The sequence below is a fragment of the Centruroides vittatus genome, unplaced genomic scaffold (genome assembly GCF_030686945.1).
Source record: "Centruroides vittatus isolate TY-2023 unplaced genomic scaffold, ASM3068694v2 contig_817, whole genome shotgun sequence".
Classification (NCBI taxonomy): Eukaryota; Metazoa; Arthropoda; class Arachnida; order Scorpiones; family Buthidae; genus Centruroides; species Centruroides vittatus.
In genome coordinates, this window is record NW_027122532.1 from 262,214 (window position 1) to 279,215 (window position 17,002).

General features: G+C 29.8%; 1 protein-coding gene across 1 annotated transcript in view; it reads right to left on the reverse strand.

Moving 5' to 3' along the window:
* The window catches only part of LOC136982224 (transient receptor potential-gamma protein-like), a 70,654-nt gene that overhangs the window by 8,881 nt on the left and 44,771 nt on the right, over positions 1–17,002 (reverse strand). The window contains 6 exon segments of the mRNA XM_067278665.1: positions 1,780–1,963; positions 5,941–5,982; positions 6,074–6,268; positions 6,337–6,532; positions 15,038–15,289; positions 16,456–16,571. Of these exon segments, the coding sequence (XP_067134766.1) occupies positions 1,780–1,963; positions 5,941–5,982; positions 6,074–6,268; positions 6,337–6,532; positions 15,038–15,289; positions 16,456–16,571 (985 nt within the window).

Genomic DNA, 17,002 nt, shown 5'->3' on the forward strand with positions numbered 1-17,002 from the left:
TAAGAGAGTGAGAGTTGATGAATGCAACAACAGGTCTACGACTTCTATATAAGCCAACAGATGATGATGATGATGATGATGATGGTGAATGGTAATGAATGATGCTGCTGGTGCTGATGATTAATGATGCTAATGATAAATGATGATGCAGATGATGGAGGTGATGATAAATGATAATTTTATATAAAAATATAATTAACATTTATTAATTGAAAGCATCGAAATTTATATTAAAAAACTAAAATATCAGATAAAATATTTTTAATTATATTTTTCCAACCAAAACAAAAAAAAATTATTAAAATATCTAAATAATTTATAGCTTTTGTATTTTGTATTTAATATAATAATAATTTTTTTTAATGTTTGGGTTAATTTTATTTTTAATTTAATACTCAATTTAATAAAATTAAATTAAATTGACGGAAAAAAATTTTGAATTATTTGAAAATATTCATTTTATTCTCCCATTAAATTCCAGTATATTTGGATTTAAAAATCAATTTAGTGATCATAAAATGATTTATTTTCCTTGAAAATGCCAAGAAATTCTCCATTCCTGCTTTAAAAATATGAAATTTCGACATCTGATGATGGAATTTTTTAAAGATATTTTTAGTACATGAATTAACCTTTATATATTATATCTATAAATCATTTTTAATATAATTAAATATTATTAAATTTATATTTAAAAGTATATAGAGTTCCTGTAAAATTTAATAAATTTTAATATTTCTATATATATAATTTTATTATTTAATAGATAATGTATAAAGTCAAGCCTATGAACAACGGCCACTGACGGGATCATAAAGAATGGCCGTTGTTTTGGGGGTATATTCAATAAATTTAATTAATTAAATCTTAAATAAATGAGTAAAGATATTAATATAAATCTGTTTAAATTTAAAAATATTAGATTAATTAATTTATAAATAAATTAAAATTATTTTCTCTATTTATTTTACTGGTAAGAATAATCTTATTGTATATATATGGTCCTACCAGAAGAGATTTTTGTTGTGCGAGGCCCTAAGCAAGCGTGAACTTAAGAGGTCCCTTTTATATAATATTAAACCTTTATAATACGACACTTACAAGGTCTAAGACCCTACCTCTTGCATAAGGCCGTATTAAAAACCCATATAAAAGGCCTTTCTTGGACAGCTAAATTTAAAAGATTGAGATCTTAAGTAGAATTTTTAATGTTGAGGCCTTTAAAGGTTTAATATAGCAAATGTATATAGATCCTGTCATGAGTACAGGACCTATATATACCAGAAGCCAGTGAATACCAGAATACCAGAGCCGGATTTAGACTTGTGGCCTGCTACAACATAGACTTACAAGAGGCCTTTCTTCCTTTAAAAATACAAATCTCAAAGTAGGAAGGGCTTCTTTGTATAATATTGAGAATAGAACTGAATTTGCGTATAAGCTAAGTAAGCTACTGCTTGGGGCCTCGGGCTAATCTAAAAGACAGTTTACAGGCCTACACGTGGCCCATTATTATTTAGTGAAAGAGGAAGAGCCTCTTGTATGTTGTTAGTGTAGGCCAGAGCGAGTCTAAATCCGTCTCTGATCGAGGCCCACTTAAGAAGAGGCCCTCAGCTATAGCTTGTTTAGCTTATACGTAAATCCCCTCTCCCCGCTGAACTCCTGAGAGCTTAATCTTACTGATACAAAAATTTCTCTTACCTAAATTATTAAAGCGGGGGATGAAAGAGGTAGGAATAACCTTAAAATTAAAGCTTTAATTAATTATAATTAACTTACTCTGTCCCTGTCCCTTAGCAGCTGACGTATTAAATCCACTAGTCGATAGAATCTCGATAAGTTCGTAACGAAAAGACGAAATGTCCTGTTTAATTTCGTTGACATCATCTTCCGTCACACCCTGATTATCAGCTTTTCTTTGTTCTTCTGTGATGTAACGTCTTACAAGATTACGCATTATTACCTTAAAATTAAGTTTTTAAAATTAAATTACTTTTTTAACTTTTCCAAAATATAAAAACTGTAATTTTTACTCATAAAACTTTAAATATTTGCTTAAAAAAGAAATTTCTTATTTAAATACGAAATTTCTTTTGTTTTATATAGTGAAGGATTATCAGTTGAATACAAATAACACAAGCTGATTTTTTGTATTATTATTTTTTTTAAATTAAATTATTTAGGTGTATTTTTTGAATTGATAATTTAAATTAAAAAAATGTATATCTTTTCTCAGAAAAATCATATATTTTTTAAAATTTTTTCTTGAAGATTTATCGCTGATTTTATAGAAGAATACGAAAATAAAATTAATTGTAAACGTGTACGGAATATTAAATTGTACATTTAAATATTCAAATTAGAGCTCTGGTTTAAAAACTTGACTTATTCATCACATTTATTCGGTAATGTACACACGGGGTGTTCGTAATTAAAGTTCACGTTTCGAAAGGGTATAACTCGGGAACTAATCTGGAAAATGAGGTGATATTTCACACGTAGAATCCTGAGGTGATGAAATTTTATTCGAAACAATAAAAAATGTTAGTTACAAAAATGTCCGCTGGGGCGGTAAATGGCGCTGAAACACCGTACTAGATAAGTTGAAATGTCTCGGTATATTGTGTGGTTGCGCAGCAGCATGCTTGATATGTTCATCTCCATTGTCGGCAACATGAAAACGTGATGGTTTATATACAGCGGCTATAAACATTCGAGACATTTTGGGTAATCTACTACGATATTTCAACGCCATTTTCCGCCCTAGAGTGCATTTTCGTAACTACACTATCTACGCTAACGTTTGATTGGAAGGATGCGCATATATAATCACACAAACACGTAAAATATATCCATTATAGCATGTTTTGTAAAGTAAATTGCAGTCGAACTTCGATACAGCGCCATCCTGAATGGCGTTACCCTCATAAAACGCCAATGAATATTTGTCCGCTAGTATTTGGCGATTTCTTAAATGTATCACTTTGCATTTTAAGAGACATGTTTATAACACCGAATCACGTGACTTTTCAAACTCGATCTTGCGTACAGACCTCGGTATTACGCTCAAATTTCCTATAGTGTCATCGTTGTTTAACATCGGAAATCAGCACTAAATCGAGTTTGGCGCTAAATCCAAGTACTTCTGCAACAAATACTGGAAATAGTAATGTGATTTGTGATGCAAAATTGTGTAATTAGTTATTCACAGATACTGGATTTCCCGTGTTTAACGTTTGTCAGAATAACTCCCCGTATTACGTCATCTTCTATTCTCCTATTATAATAAATACAGAAAATACCCCTTCGAAAGTCTTCATTGGTGCTTTACGAAAGTGACACTATTTACGGGGACGCTATATCGAGAATCATTATTTTATTATTTTTTTAAACAAATTTATTTAAAGTTTTGAATTTGAGAGGAATTTTTATTACATTTTCTGCATTTATAATGACTTGAACGATATTTTAAAATATTTTTAAAATTCTAGGCAAGGTTCCAAATTAAAATTATCAACTTATAAACATCCTTTTAAACTATTTTATCAGATTTTTCTTCCTTTCGTGACGTGTTAAGTATATAAAGCATTGTTTACTTGAATAAAATCGATAATAAGATACAAGTTTTCGGGACTCTTAAGCATTATATCACATGTTTTGCGATAACGTCTGTCTGTACGCACGTTTTCTATATATTTACTATTAAGACGTAGATATTATTAGTATATCCTGGTCGCTTCGTCGCGTAGCGTGTCGCTCTCTGTCTAGTAGATAGAAGTCATATCATATGTATTGTTCACTTAAAACATGATAAAAATCTTAAAAATACTTATATAGCTCTATCTATATGCAAAATTCTTAAAACTTCATAAATTTATATCTTAACTTTAACGTTTTAAGCGCGTCACGTCGTGTTTACAGAGAAATGCGTCGCGTTGTTATAGCGCGCATTCCTGCATTATGGAGATGGAAGAATAATGCGATCAATTTACCTTTTTTTAAAAAAATACGATTTTTCATAATTTTTACATTAAATTAAGGTAATGATCATTAATATATTATAATGATTATATTAAGAAACTTAATAGTAAACAATAAATTAATTTCTACAGTAAGTCTAATAATAAATATCTCTTATTAAAAGTGTGATAATCTTTCATATTATTTGTAAGAAAATAATAATAGAAAAAGTGTTATTATCTGCATATTACAACTTACAAAGTAGTTTTTTTTTATGGCGACATCCAAGAATTTCATTTACTATTAAATCAATCATTCTTTCGATATACTGTATATAGCTAACATATTACCTGATGGCAATATATTCTATTTTTCTATATTATATTTCTTTCATATTCTATTTTTTTATAGGCTTTATTTAATCAAATAAAACTTATTATTGTGATTTTATATGTTAATGACAGATAGAATATAAGAATTAAAGTTGAAAAAAATATATCGAACGTTTTTTAGTTATTTCACTAACTTTCATTGCTTATTTCCTGTAATAGACTTAACAAATTGAAGTATTTTTGTGAAATTTACTTATTTTTTCACACTTATGAAATAAAAAATTATATTGTTATGAAAATTACATATTTTTTAATGAAATAAACAAATTTTAATCGTTGCTATGGAAATGATTTTTTTTGTTTCTATAGCAACGATGAAAAGTACATATTTTTAATGAAATAAACAAATTTTAATCGTTGCTATGGAAACGATTTTCTTGTTTCTATAGCAACGATGAAAAGTACATATTTTTAATGAAATAAACAAATTTTAATCGTTGCTATGGAAACGATTTTCTTGTTTCTATAGCAACGATGAAAAGTACATATTTTTAATGAAATAAACAAATTTTAATCGTTGCTATGGAAATGATTTTCTTGTTTCTAGAGCAACGATGAAAAGTACATATTTTTAATGAAATAAACAAATTTTAATCGTTGCTATGGAAACGATTTTCTTGTTTCTATAGCAACGATGAAAAGTACATATTTTTAATGAAATAAACAAATTTTAATCGTTGCTATGGAAATGATTTTCTTGTTTCTATAGCAACGATGAAAAGTACATATTTTTAATGAAATAAACAAATTTTAATCGTTGCTATGGAAACGATTTTCTTGTTTCTATAGCAACGATGAAAAGTACATATTTTTAATGAAATAAACAAATTTTAATCGTTGCTATGGAAATGATTTTCTTGTTTCTATAGCAACGATGAAAAGTACATATTTTTAATGAAATAAACAAATTTTAATCGTTGCTATGGAAACGATTTTCTTGTTTCTATAGCAACGATGAAAAGTACATATTTTTAATGAAATAAACAAATTTTAATCGTTGCTATGGAAACGATTTTCTTGTTTCTATAGCAACGATGAAAAGTACATATTTTTAATGAAATAAACAAATTTTAATCGTTGCTATGGAAACGATTTTCTTGTTTCTATAGCAACGATGAAAAGTACATATTTTTAATGAAATAAACAAATTTTAATCGTTGCTATGGAAATGATTTTCTTGTTTCTAGAGCAACCATATTATACTTTTCTATGGCAATTGCGCGTTTCTATAGCACTGAAACAAATTGCTTCATTTTATACATATAGGTTTTTCTTTGAATTTGTTTCCATTGCTATGAAATTGCTATGGAAACAAATTCATATATTTTTATACGAATCTAACTGTTTCATTACTATAGAAAGAAAGTTGTCGTTGCTACAAGATTTCATTATGAAATATTCGAATAACGGCCACTGACAGGAACAGAAAATGGTCGCTGTTGGGAGAAACCGTTGTTTAGAGGTTATTTTGTATGCATTATGTTTAACGTTAGAGAAAAATAAGTGCCATTTAGCGGTGTCCGTCGTTGGAAGTTCCATTGTATAATGAAACGAATTACGAAATAAACGAAACAATTATCTAACATACCTGGTAATTATGATCTCTTTCACTAGCTTGTCTCGCTTTCCTCTTTGAAGAAACAGGCAAAAATAATCAATTTTACAGCATATAAAAGTTAAATTATACATCAAAAAACAATTATTATTGAGAAAAAACTTACTCGAATCGTTTTTAAGTGCTCTTTTCTTGCATTTTTTGAATTTCCACGAAAGTGCTTTATCAACGATCGTGTTAAATAATACAAACTTTTCGGTGTCGGTATTATATTAAGAGGAGGAGGGACGGTACCTCCATCCTCGAAATAACTCATCCATAATTTACAGCGAGCAAATTTCCATTCTACATCAGCATGCTCCTAGTAAAAATATAACTAAATCATTTAATTAAAATGAATAATTTTCTTCGAAATTTAATGAAACTTACCGAAATCATTTGGTAGGAATGATTCATCATGGCAATCAGAAGATTTAACAATACAACGACATTAATCACGCAATACGATCCGAACATGAGCAAGCCCCAAAATCTTGTATAACTTTGTATACCGTTCAGTTCAAAATTATCCAAATCGATTAGACCAAAGCTTGCCCAAAATAAGGTTTGAGAAGATTCGAATAAGCTGAAAACATAATATTCTTATTAGTCACATTGCTTAAAAATAATTATATAAACATTTATTTTATAAATGTAATAAGTATTAATGTCATTTTATAGAGTTTTACTTGCTCATTGCGGTACTGAACGTTCGAAACACTATACAGTTTTATGTCAAGAGGATGTGCTAGATCTAGGCAACTGGGTATTTGTGATGCCCTTTTATATAACTTTACATAAGGTACATTCGAAATACTACACACTTTTGCGTCATTATCCTGTGTAAGATCCCTGCAAATGGGTACTTATGATGCCTTTTTATATAACTTTATATAAGGTACTATATATTCGGAATACTGCAAAATTTTGCGTTTAAGACCCCGTGTAAGCTATTTCCTTTGAATTAATACGTTTCCTGTGTTTCTTTGGGCTTTAAACTTTGCCAGGACTTGTTCATTTTTACCTTTGTCACTCCACTTATTACAAATATTATCATGTCTGCCTACAACAATTCTTAGATAAGTCTGGTATTTTGCAATATTCAGATAGAAATTATTAAAAATAATCATCAGAGAAAGCAATTGATATCAATTTCTTAGCCAGAATAATTTAAATCATAATTAAAATAAATATTTCTCAATATAAATTATATATTAATTAACCATTGTAAGCATGTATATGTTACCGGCAAAACCCGATTTTACGCCAAACTAGTTTGGCCTAGGCAAAACTAGTTTGGCGTAAAATCGGGTTTTGCCGGTAACATATACAGTGGTGATATTCAGCGGGTTCGCACAGGTTCGATCGAATCCGTTGGTAAAATTTTCAGTTTCCCGAACCTTGTTAAACACACGTAACATTTCTCAGTGGTTTTGTTTCTTTTTAAAAAATATATTAAAATATACGTATTATACTCTGTAACACTACTAAACTAGAGCCTTATACCCCGTTCGCACCGAGCATTTCAATCTAGATTGTGAGCAAGGTCGGGGACTATGCCCTGCTCTCTCGACCGTTTCAATCTCGAGTGAAACGAGGTTTAATCGCGATCGATTCAAGAGAGTTCTTGAAACTAGATCCAGTCATAAGAGAGATCCCACAATCTCAGCAGTCGACAGCACAAAGGTCGACAGCACTAATATACTATTGTTACCTGATCCTGGCCCAGGATCCCTTACGTTCCAAATACGCCACTGATTATTAGATATATCGCAAGAAAAGGTATTGCATTTATTTCTAGCCAAAACTTCCATTTTGTTTGTTGGTGATTGTTAGGGAAAAATCTTCTGCTAGCGAATCCTTTGTTAAATATTTCGAATATCACCACTGCATGTATATGACAATTACTCGTATTTTTAGTAATCGAATATTAAGCATTCCATAAATTCTAGGTATGTTTATTGCATTTCTTCTTGAAAAATTGTGGTTTTTACACATGAAACTATATAAGAAACACATATTCTTGTAAAATATTTTATGAATAATACAGTATACATAGGTGACTTTTATTGGCGAGAACGTCACTGATACTGCTGTTAGATTGAATTGTATTGATGGGATAAGGCAATGCAACACATATACAATCTGTCAAGAAGAGGGTGCCTCCAGGAAGGATTTTATAAGAGCCCCAATTTAGAAGTTGGGCACATGAAGAAAACATGAAAAATTCCACATGACCAGTCGGTTGGTGAGGTCAAATCCACCACCAAGTGTTCAGCGGTGTTATCTACTCTACAGCTGGTGGGTAGAATACTTCTAACGCTACAATGGTCTGCTGCCTACAATATGACTGATGGAAATGCTAAATTTCAGTTAGAAGTTAATGAAAATAAATTGATTTTTTCCACATGACCAGTCGGTTGGTGAGGCCAAATCCACGACCAAGTGTTCAGCGGTGTTATCTACTCTACAGCTGGTGGGTAGAATACTTCTAACGCTACGATGGTCTGCTGCCTACAATATGACTGATGGAAATGCTAAATTTCAGTTAGAAGTTAATGAAAATAAATTGATTTTTTCCTGTTCAAGTTTAGGAATCCTCTGAAATCTATTCACTTATCTCTTGAAGAGACTTCAAAATACCTATTCTAGATTCAAATCTTGTAGAATTCCACTGTAAATTGAAATATTTGTTTATACTTTAAACATTATTTATGGCCTGAGTAAACTACGTGACATTAACAATAATTTCTTAAATATTACTCTATGAGCTAATTAAACTTGTAGATAGATTCGTTGTGCTATGTAAATTGGCTGTATTACATAAGCAATGTCTCAAAAAATTACGTGAGAGATGATGTAGAAGTTAATTAACCATTTTTAAATGAAAGAGACGTGTATCAATAGTTTCTCAAAGTTTACAGAAATCATTGAAGATGAGGTATTCTAACGTAACCTTGTACACAGGATCACCCTAATGACTGTTCATATATTTTATTAAAGACAGCCTGAGAATATATCAATTAGGTGATTCGATTGTTATATATTTTACTGTATTATAACTGATTCATAAGGAATAAACTTTTGAGATGTATAACATCAGTTTGAGCTTACAAATTATTCATGAAATTCTTATATAAGTAATACAGATGGTTCATCAAGAGAGTTCTTCAGACTATTGTATACAACGCTTAAGTTAATTGCCTTAACTCCATGGCCCTTATTTAGATATTAGACACGTGAATAAAACCCGAAAAATTCCACGTCACCAACTGGCGCGAACCCACGACCGTTACTGTAACGTGGGGTGAATAGAAATGCAACTTAAAAAGAATTTTGTACTTGCCTGACAAAGAAAGTAACAAGCGAACCAGAAATTTCTCTTTGAATATTATTTTTCAAAGTATAGATATGTTTTGTTAGGATGGCAACAGTTTTTCAGATGCCAGGACCGTTTGCACGTTATTAATGATTAGATTTTGGCAAACTTTGTTAGCAAGTGTCAAATTAAAAGACTCTATTATAAGTTTCATTAGGGTAAGACCTAGCTCTGAAATAGATTGATTTGTATGTTTCCATATTGATCTTCATTTATATCAGTGAGGACGCTTCTCTGTAGTAGAAGTATATGGAAACGAAAAGAATTCCAGAGGGATGTATGTTGCCAGTCCGTCAAATTGAAAATGGTGATATGTTGGGCTCTTTCTACAAGAGATTTTCCGTAGTCAATGAGATTTTTGAGAAATTTTGGGAGAAATTATACTTCATTTATGGGGATGTTGTAAAGAAACTCTCTGCCCATATTACTAGCAAGCTTCAAAAGCATGATAAGTTTTTCACTTTTGATTCCTTCAGTGCTAGACTTTCCTCTACTCAAACACGAGGTTAAGGAAATCCATTAGGAAATCCGATAATTTTCAATTATACTAGAATATTGACTTGTATTGACTTATGATAAAAATCAAAAATTTAAGCTTAAAAAACACTATGACACTCGCTCAAAGTTTAAATTGTGTGTGACAATATCTGTTACGAAATGTTTTTTTAAAATAACTTTTATATTATTAATTATATAAAAAGGCAAAAAAAACATGCTTAATTTTGGGGTATAGATGAGTTTTTAAAAGTATTGTAAATGCAAATAACGAATGAAATCGTCAGTAAGTTCGACCCCTCTCGTCTTGAAATTCCATACTCCAAAATTTAATAGCATCAATGTCCTGTATATACAAGTTCCCATGCCAAATTTTCTTTCTTAATCTTTACTACCGAACTGTAAAATTAATATTTTATTATACACAAATATTTTAATTATTTATAAACAAGGCTATTTTAATAGTGACACTAGCCATTTTTTTTTTATTAATTCTGTTGTTTTCTTGCATAATATAACAGTTATCTATCTTTATATAAGCCTGTGGTTTATCTTCATTTACACGTCGATAAGTTGTTTACACTAAATTTCTACTGATTGGCTTAAAGAATTTTTATAAAATTTGCAATGAAACGTTTTAAAATTTATATTTTAATTAAATAATTATAACTTCTAAAATTAAAAATTATTAAAGAAAATCATTGAATAAATCACACGTCTGAATTAATTTTTTTATAATATAATTTACTTCTTAAATGTACAGTAAAACCTGTGTAAACCGGAATTGCATATTTTGGCGGATTTTCGTTTTAGACAGGTTTTATTGTATCTATATATATCTATACACCCTATATTTAATATATTATTAAGAGTAGAGTCCATAAAAGAGCCTATGTTGAAGAAAGAAGTTGGTTGGCGGATGAGAAAGAAAAGAGATGCCAATAGTCTAATTACTGAGCACAATTAAATTCTTTTAATACAGTCGAACTTCTGAATAACGGTCACTGACAAAAAGATTAAAAACGGACGTTGTTTGGAGGTTATTTTGTACGCATTCTTGTTTTACTTTCCCGAAAAATGGTCGCCGTTTAAAGGTGGTCGTTATTGGAGGTTCGACTGTTTTGTAAATCAGTAGGCCTGAAGTGTAGTAAAATATTTTAAAATTATTTTTCGAAATTTTTTAACCGTCCAGGGTTATAAATTGCATTTTCTGTAGGAAGAAAAACCGATGAGTAATGATATTTTTTGGACATTTCTGACACACATTTTCTGCTTCTGATTTTATATCCTTTGAATCACTCGCTTCACGTCATATTTTTCCACATTTTTTCTGTTTTATTCAACAGATGTCGATGTTTAAAGTAGGAGATTCACCTCTAAACATACGATATTCTTATTGAAAATATAATTTTTAATTAATTTACTTATAAATTTTTAATAATAATAGAATAAAATAACTTTTGAAACCTATTTTTAACGCTCAATACATATATTTTAATTACTTTATATGTTTACTATAGAAATTTATGTATACTAATCAAGTACAGCGAAACCTGAAATAACGGCCACCTCTAAACGGCGACCATTTTTTTAGAAACATGAAATACATGCAGAATAAGCTTCTAATAATGGTCATCTTTATGTTCTCTCAATGGCCGTTGTTCACAGGTTTTATTTATTTATTTTTTACTTGTTTCTAAAATAGTGGAGGAGATATTCGGTGCAGATCGGTCAAAGAGTTTAGGATTGTAAGGCGGACAGACAAGCAGACAGACAGACAACTGACATTCTATTTTATAAATATAGATAGTTTTAATATGTTTTTAATTAATTAGAGTCTAAAATAAGCAACGTATAAGCAATAAAAATGCGATTTGTAATGTTTAAATACAACAATATCAACAAGTAAAACTGTTTGAAATGGTTACAAATTTACAAAATTAAAATTATTAAAATATTTTTTTTTTTGAAAATGAGAACTTTAAAGAAGATTTTTAAAGAATTTTTCCCTTTAATTTCATCGATTTTCACCAAGTTTTAAAGCCGTAAAACCCTAATTAACGACTGTTCAATATAGAAATTGTTCTGTATTTTTATCGGAAAGTTTTATTACAAGACAGAAAAAAGCTTGTAAAGAATACGTTAAGATACTTACCATTACCATTAACTTTATTTTCTGCAGATAACGTTTCGATAAATGAAGATTTACTGATCTTTTCGTGAAATCGTTATATGTACTTGGAACAAAGCCACTTAATTGGTAAACTTCTGGTGACTATCCGAACTAAACTTAAGTTATTTATTTTATTTAACGGTAATTTAAATGCAGAATGCGTTACGAGCATTATAAGGTCGAACCTCCAAAAACGGACATCTCTAAACAGCAGCCATTTTAAAGAACGTTGAACAAAAATGAATACAAAAATATCTTATAAACAGTAGATACGGCCATGTTTCGTGTTCCCCTCGGTGTCCGTTGTTAAGAGGTTTGATTGTATATACATAACAGTTTTATTACCAGACATGCAAATTCAAATAAAGAAGACCAGTAAGGCCAATCAGTAGAAATCTTTCATTTACAAGGGCCTCAAAAAGCATTATTTTACAAACCATTCCATTGCATAAGAAAATTTATTATTTTTCAACACGAAAGGGTCTCAGAATGATAAATGATCCGGGCCCCTTTTGAAACGCGGAAGGCCCTACTTCGATAACTTGAACTATACGTACTAATTATACATAATAAAGAAATTAATGCAATTTAATGAAGCTCTTAATTTTGATTTGGAGCCCATTAGCAATATTTTTAATAGAATTTTCTTCAGATAAGAATCTTTTCGTGTCAATTTTTATTGCACACATTTTCCCGCAGTGTTTTAAGTACGCAATTTCACTATATAGTCACATTTATTCAAGTGTCTGCAATAACACATCAATATCCTATTCCCTCCCTTACAGTATATCAGTGGCCAAACGAATAAAACTACTGGACACTGGTCGCGGATTTCCACCTCACTAATAGGTTAACCTCCTGGCCACGTAACCATGTAAAATATAACCATGCAATATACATAACTAGAATGTAAACATTAATAGTATCTTAAAATAGTTTAATATAATTAAACGAAACTTATGAAAATTTTTAAGATCGTTTATAAAATAAAACGTAACCTGTCGACAATGAAATTGGAAGTTCATAGAAAAAACAGTAAAAAAAAAAAAAAAGAAAAAATGCATATGAACTTATGTAGTCATCTATGATATTTGCAAGATTGAGTTTTAAAATGGCTATTTTAACAATGATTGGTGGAGATAGAAATGGGCGTATTTTTATCGATTTCTTCTGCAAATCATCGGCAATCTAATTCGACTTAAATGATATTGCATATTTTCTTACATATTTTGCGATAAACCACTTACGTTTATAATAATTTATTTTTCTCTACTCAAATAGCATAATAAACACTGAAAATTATATTATTTATCTCACGAAAAATATTCAAAAAAAGCCATTACATCTCTAACATTTGTTAGCACGTACTTAAATGGTATTCAAGCAGACATTTGATCTGAACCCCGAACAGGGAGAACTCAAGATTTAAATATTTCATATAAAAACACAATATTTAAACGTTTTTAGATAATTTTTTTTTGCTTGTTTTATTAATTAATATTATTCATATATTTTTGTAGAATTCGAAAACGGATGAACACCACTTTTATGAATAACGCAAGACTTTGTATCACGAAATTCAAAAACGTAGATTTATCTTAATTAAATATAAAAAGTAAAATTGGCTTTGCATAATAAATTATTCTGAAATAAGCCTATCATTTTTTCTAAGACCAAAATATATTCAAACCTCTGAACAACGGCCACTGATGGCGACATAAAAAAAATGGCCGTTGTTCGGAAGTGGCCATTGTTTGGAGATGATTTTTTTTTTCTTTTATGTTAAGAAATGGCCGCTGTTTAAAGGTTTGACTTTATTACATTATCTAAATAAATCTGAATTAACCATGCATTAAAAATGGACTATACAACTTGTAGTTCCCAATGCTATTTTCGAATGACATAAGAGACTTAAATTCTTATCTCCAGCTGACTCTAAAGAAATCAATAAAAGCAATATCATCCCTTATGCCAATAGCATTCATACTCCATTTGCTTTGAATCCAATTACTAGATATGTACCTCTGTAAATCTTATTGAATTATAATAATTTTACAGATTATACATCATTATACAATATCCAATTTTAAAAACGTTCTTATACTCTTTTCATGTCCGATTATTGGAAGAAGGATATATCAGCATAGCGGTAACACTATAAATATTTAGATGTTTTTAGTATGGCTAGCGGCTATTGTGGCCGCATATCCAATTATACTTTAACAACACAGCAATATATTGTTTCAAACTAGCTATTGTTATTAGTCTGAAGAAAGTACATTGTTATGTTATCATAGTATGTGAGGTCATTATTTATCGAGTAGATAACACTAGATAACACCACAACACTGGTAATAAGTCGCGGGTTCGTGCTTCATGTGCTTCACATGGAGTTCTCCGGTTTTCTTCACGTATCTATTACCGAAATAAGGCAGAGTTTTCTATAAAATGTCCACACGCAGGCACTTTTTAAAAAGTTAAAAATTCAATATTTCATTAACGTTTTCATAAATATGCAAAGTATTTATGAACTAATAAATATACAATGTACAAAGATATGAGGCCCGACTTACAAATGTGGGCCCTACACAGCTTCCTAGAATGCGTGAATAATGAATAAATTAAATAAAAACAAAGATTTTTCGCCACTCATCAAAAACTAGTTTAATTTATTTCGTATTTTTTTTTAAATATAAAACACTAAATTTTGAAAGTTTCCTTGTCTGGGGTCCATAGCAAATAAGCCAAGCCCCTCTATCTGGATCTGTTCATATATTAAAAATGACTAAAGAACAATAATTCTTTAACTAAATAAGGCAAATATTCTAGCACACAGCGTATAAATCAAAAAAGAACAGTAATTTAATTAAAAGAAGTGATTATAATAATACATCATTAACATATTCTTCTTTTATGAGAATGGTTTGTTTCTTAATTTATAGATCACCATCAATTAATTAATTAAATAATAAAAAAAGAAATTAAAATTTACTCAGTTGGATTCACGGGGAAAAAAGAAAGAATTTAAGGATTATTTTTCTTACTTTGCAAATCTTCTCCAAGTGAGACAAGATGGATCTGTTCTAGTTTCGTTTCCGTTTGATTTCTTCATGCATTCTTGCTTCTCCATGTCAGCATAATACCACAACAACTGATTAAGTCCACAAGCAAATGCGAATAGAACTAGAGTGTAGACGAAGAAAAACTTGACGATATCGATTACCATTCTTCCGAGAGATATCTGAAGTGGTCCCAGATGAGGATTTACAGAGAATATATACACCAGTTTAAGAGAACTACATAAAAAAAAAATTTAATATAAATCTTACCAGTGAATTTTACAGCCATTAAATCGATATTAAAACCTTCAAATATACTTTTAAAACCGCATTTAAATTGTAAAAATTAATTCTAATTAACATAATTAAGCTATATCTTCTTTTTTTTATTTCTCTTCGCATTTTTCTTCTTCATCTCTTTCTTCTTCTTCTTCTTCTTATTCTTCATCTTATTTTTCTTAATATTCTCCTCCTTCATCTCTTCCTCCTCCTCCTCCTCCTACTCCTCGACTCCATCTTCTTCTTTTTATTCTTCATCTTTTTTTTTCCCCTTTCCTTCTCGTTATTATATTGTTATTATTCTATGCCTTTTTCTATGATTAGGCAGTGACAGATTAAAACCTTCCAGAGCCTCTAGGCATAGAGATTGGCGGGCTTTCTACATAATTTTCAACTATGAGCTCTAACTGTAGCTACAATTTCAGCAATTAATTTTTTTCAATTTTGGGGCCTCCGAGACTCGGGGCCCTTAAGCATGTGCTTCAAGTTCTAACACAAGTCCTTTAGTTAGTCCACACTCCATATTTCCTACCCTTATTGTATCTTTTAATTAATTACTAATTAAATATAGCTTAATTATGATAATATACTTTATATTAATGATTAAATTTTAACTAAATTTAAATTATAAAAAATATACAGTCAAACCTGTAAACAACGTCCACTGACGGGAAAATAAAAGGGGTGGCCTCGTTTGCAGGTTATCTTTGTAAGCATTGTAAAAGGAAGCTTTCGTTTAGAAGATTCTGCTGTTGGGAAGTGGCCGTCATTGACAGGTTCTACTGCATTTTTTTTTTACAATTGAAATATACTTAATTAAATTGCGAAGATATAACAGCATTAAAATGTTACTTTTTAAGATTTTCTTTTTAAAAAATGCATGGTTAATACTCTAAAATAAGATTAACGAATCTTGACAAGATTTATAGAAAAAAATTAATAAAATTTTACATTCTTTAAGCTCATTAGATGCTTGTAACAAGGGAGAAAACACAAAAAAATAACTTATAATATACAAAAGAAAATACCTGTATATACGTTCTCACACTTATAATTGGATTACATATTTCTAGTTACTACCTGATATAATGAGATTGTGACGCAATAAAGGAGTGTAAGCTTACCTGAATACATTTGCAGTTGCAAATATACCTTCAGCTATCAGAATTGGATCCCAGGGATCCCATTTTTCCCTTGGTAACGAGGCAGTTCCTGTATTTTCATTAATCTCACGTTGAACCTGTAAGCAGGGATGAAGATCATTTAAATGAATTGATGCTGAAACCAATCATTTTCTTCTATTTTTTTTTTTTTTTTTTTTTTTTTTGAATTTTAAATAACTTCTTAGGTTCTTATTCTAATAAGGTTAAAGTGTAGAATAGCAAAATAAATATACCCTTTAAATATTAATAAGTTACTAGCTACTTGTATACACTCAGCATCCTTCTGATCACTCACTTTTCATGTATTATTTACGCTATTTTTGTCTGTCTGTCACGTTCTGAGCTGAATTATTACAGTAAATTTGATTAAATTTGCTTATTTTTTATATTCTAAAATATCTATATAATAGCATTTTCGTGCTACTTCGTTATTATTCATTTTAATGGGGTTTATTTAATGGTGTGTGTGCGCGCTTGCGGCGCTACGAGCGACGCGTATTAATTAAAT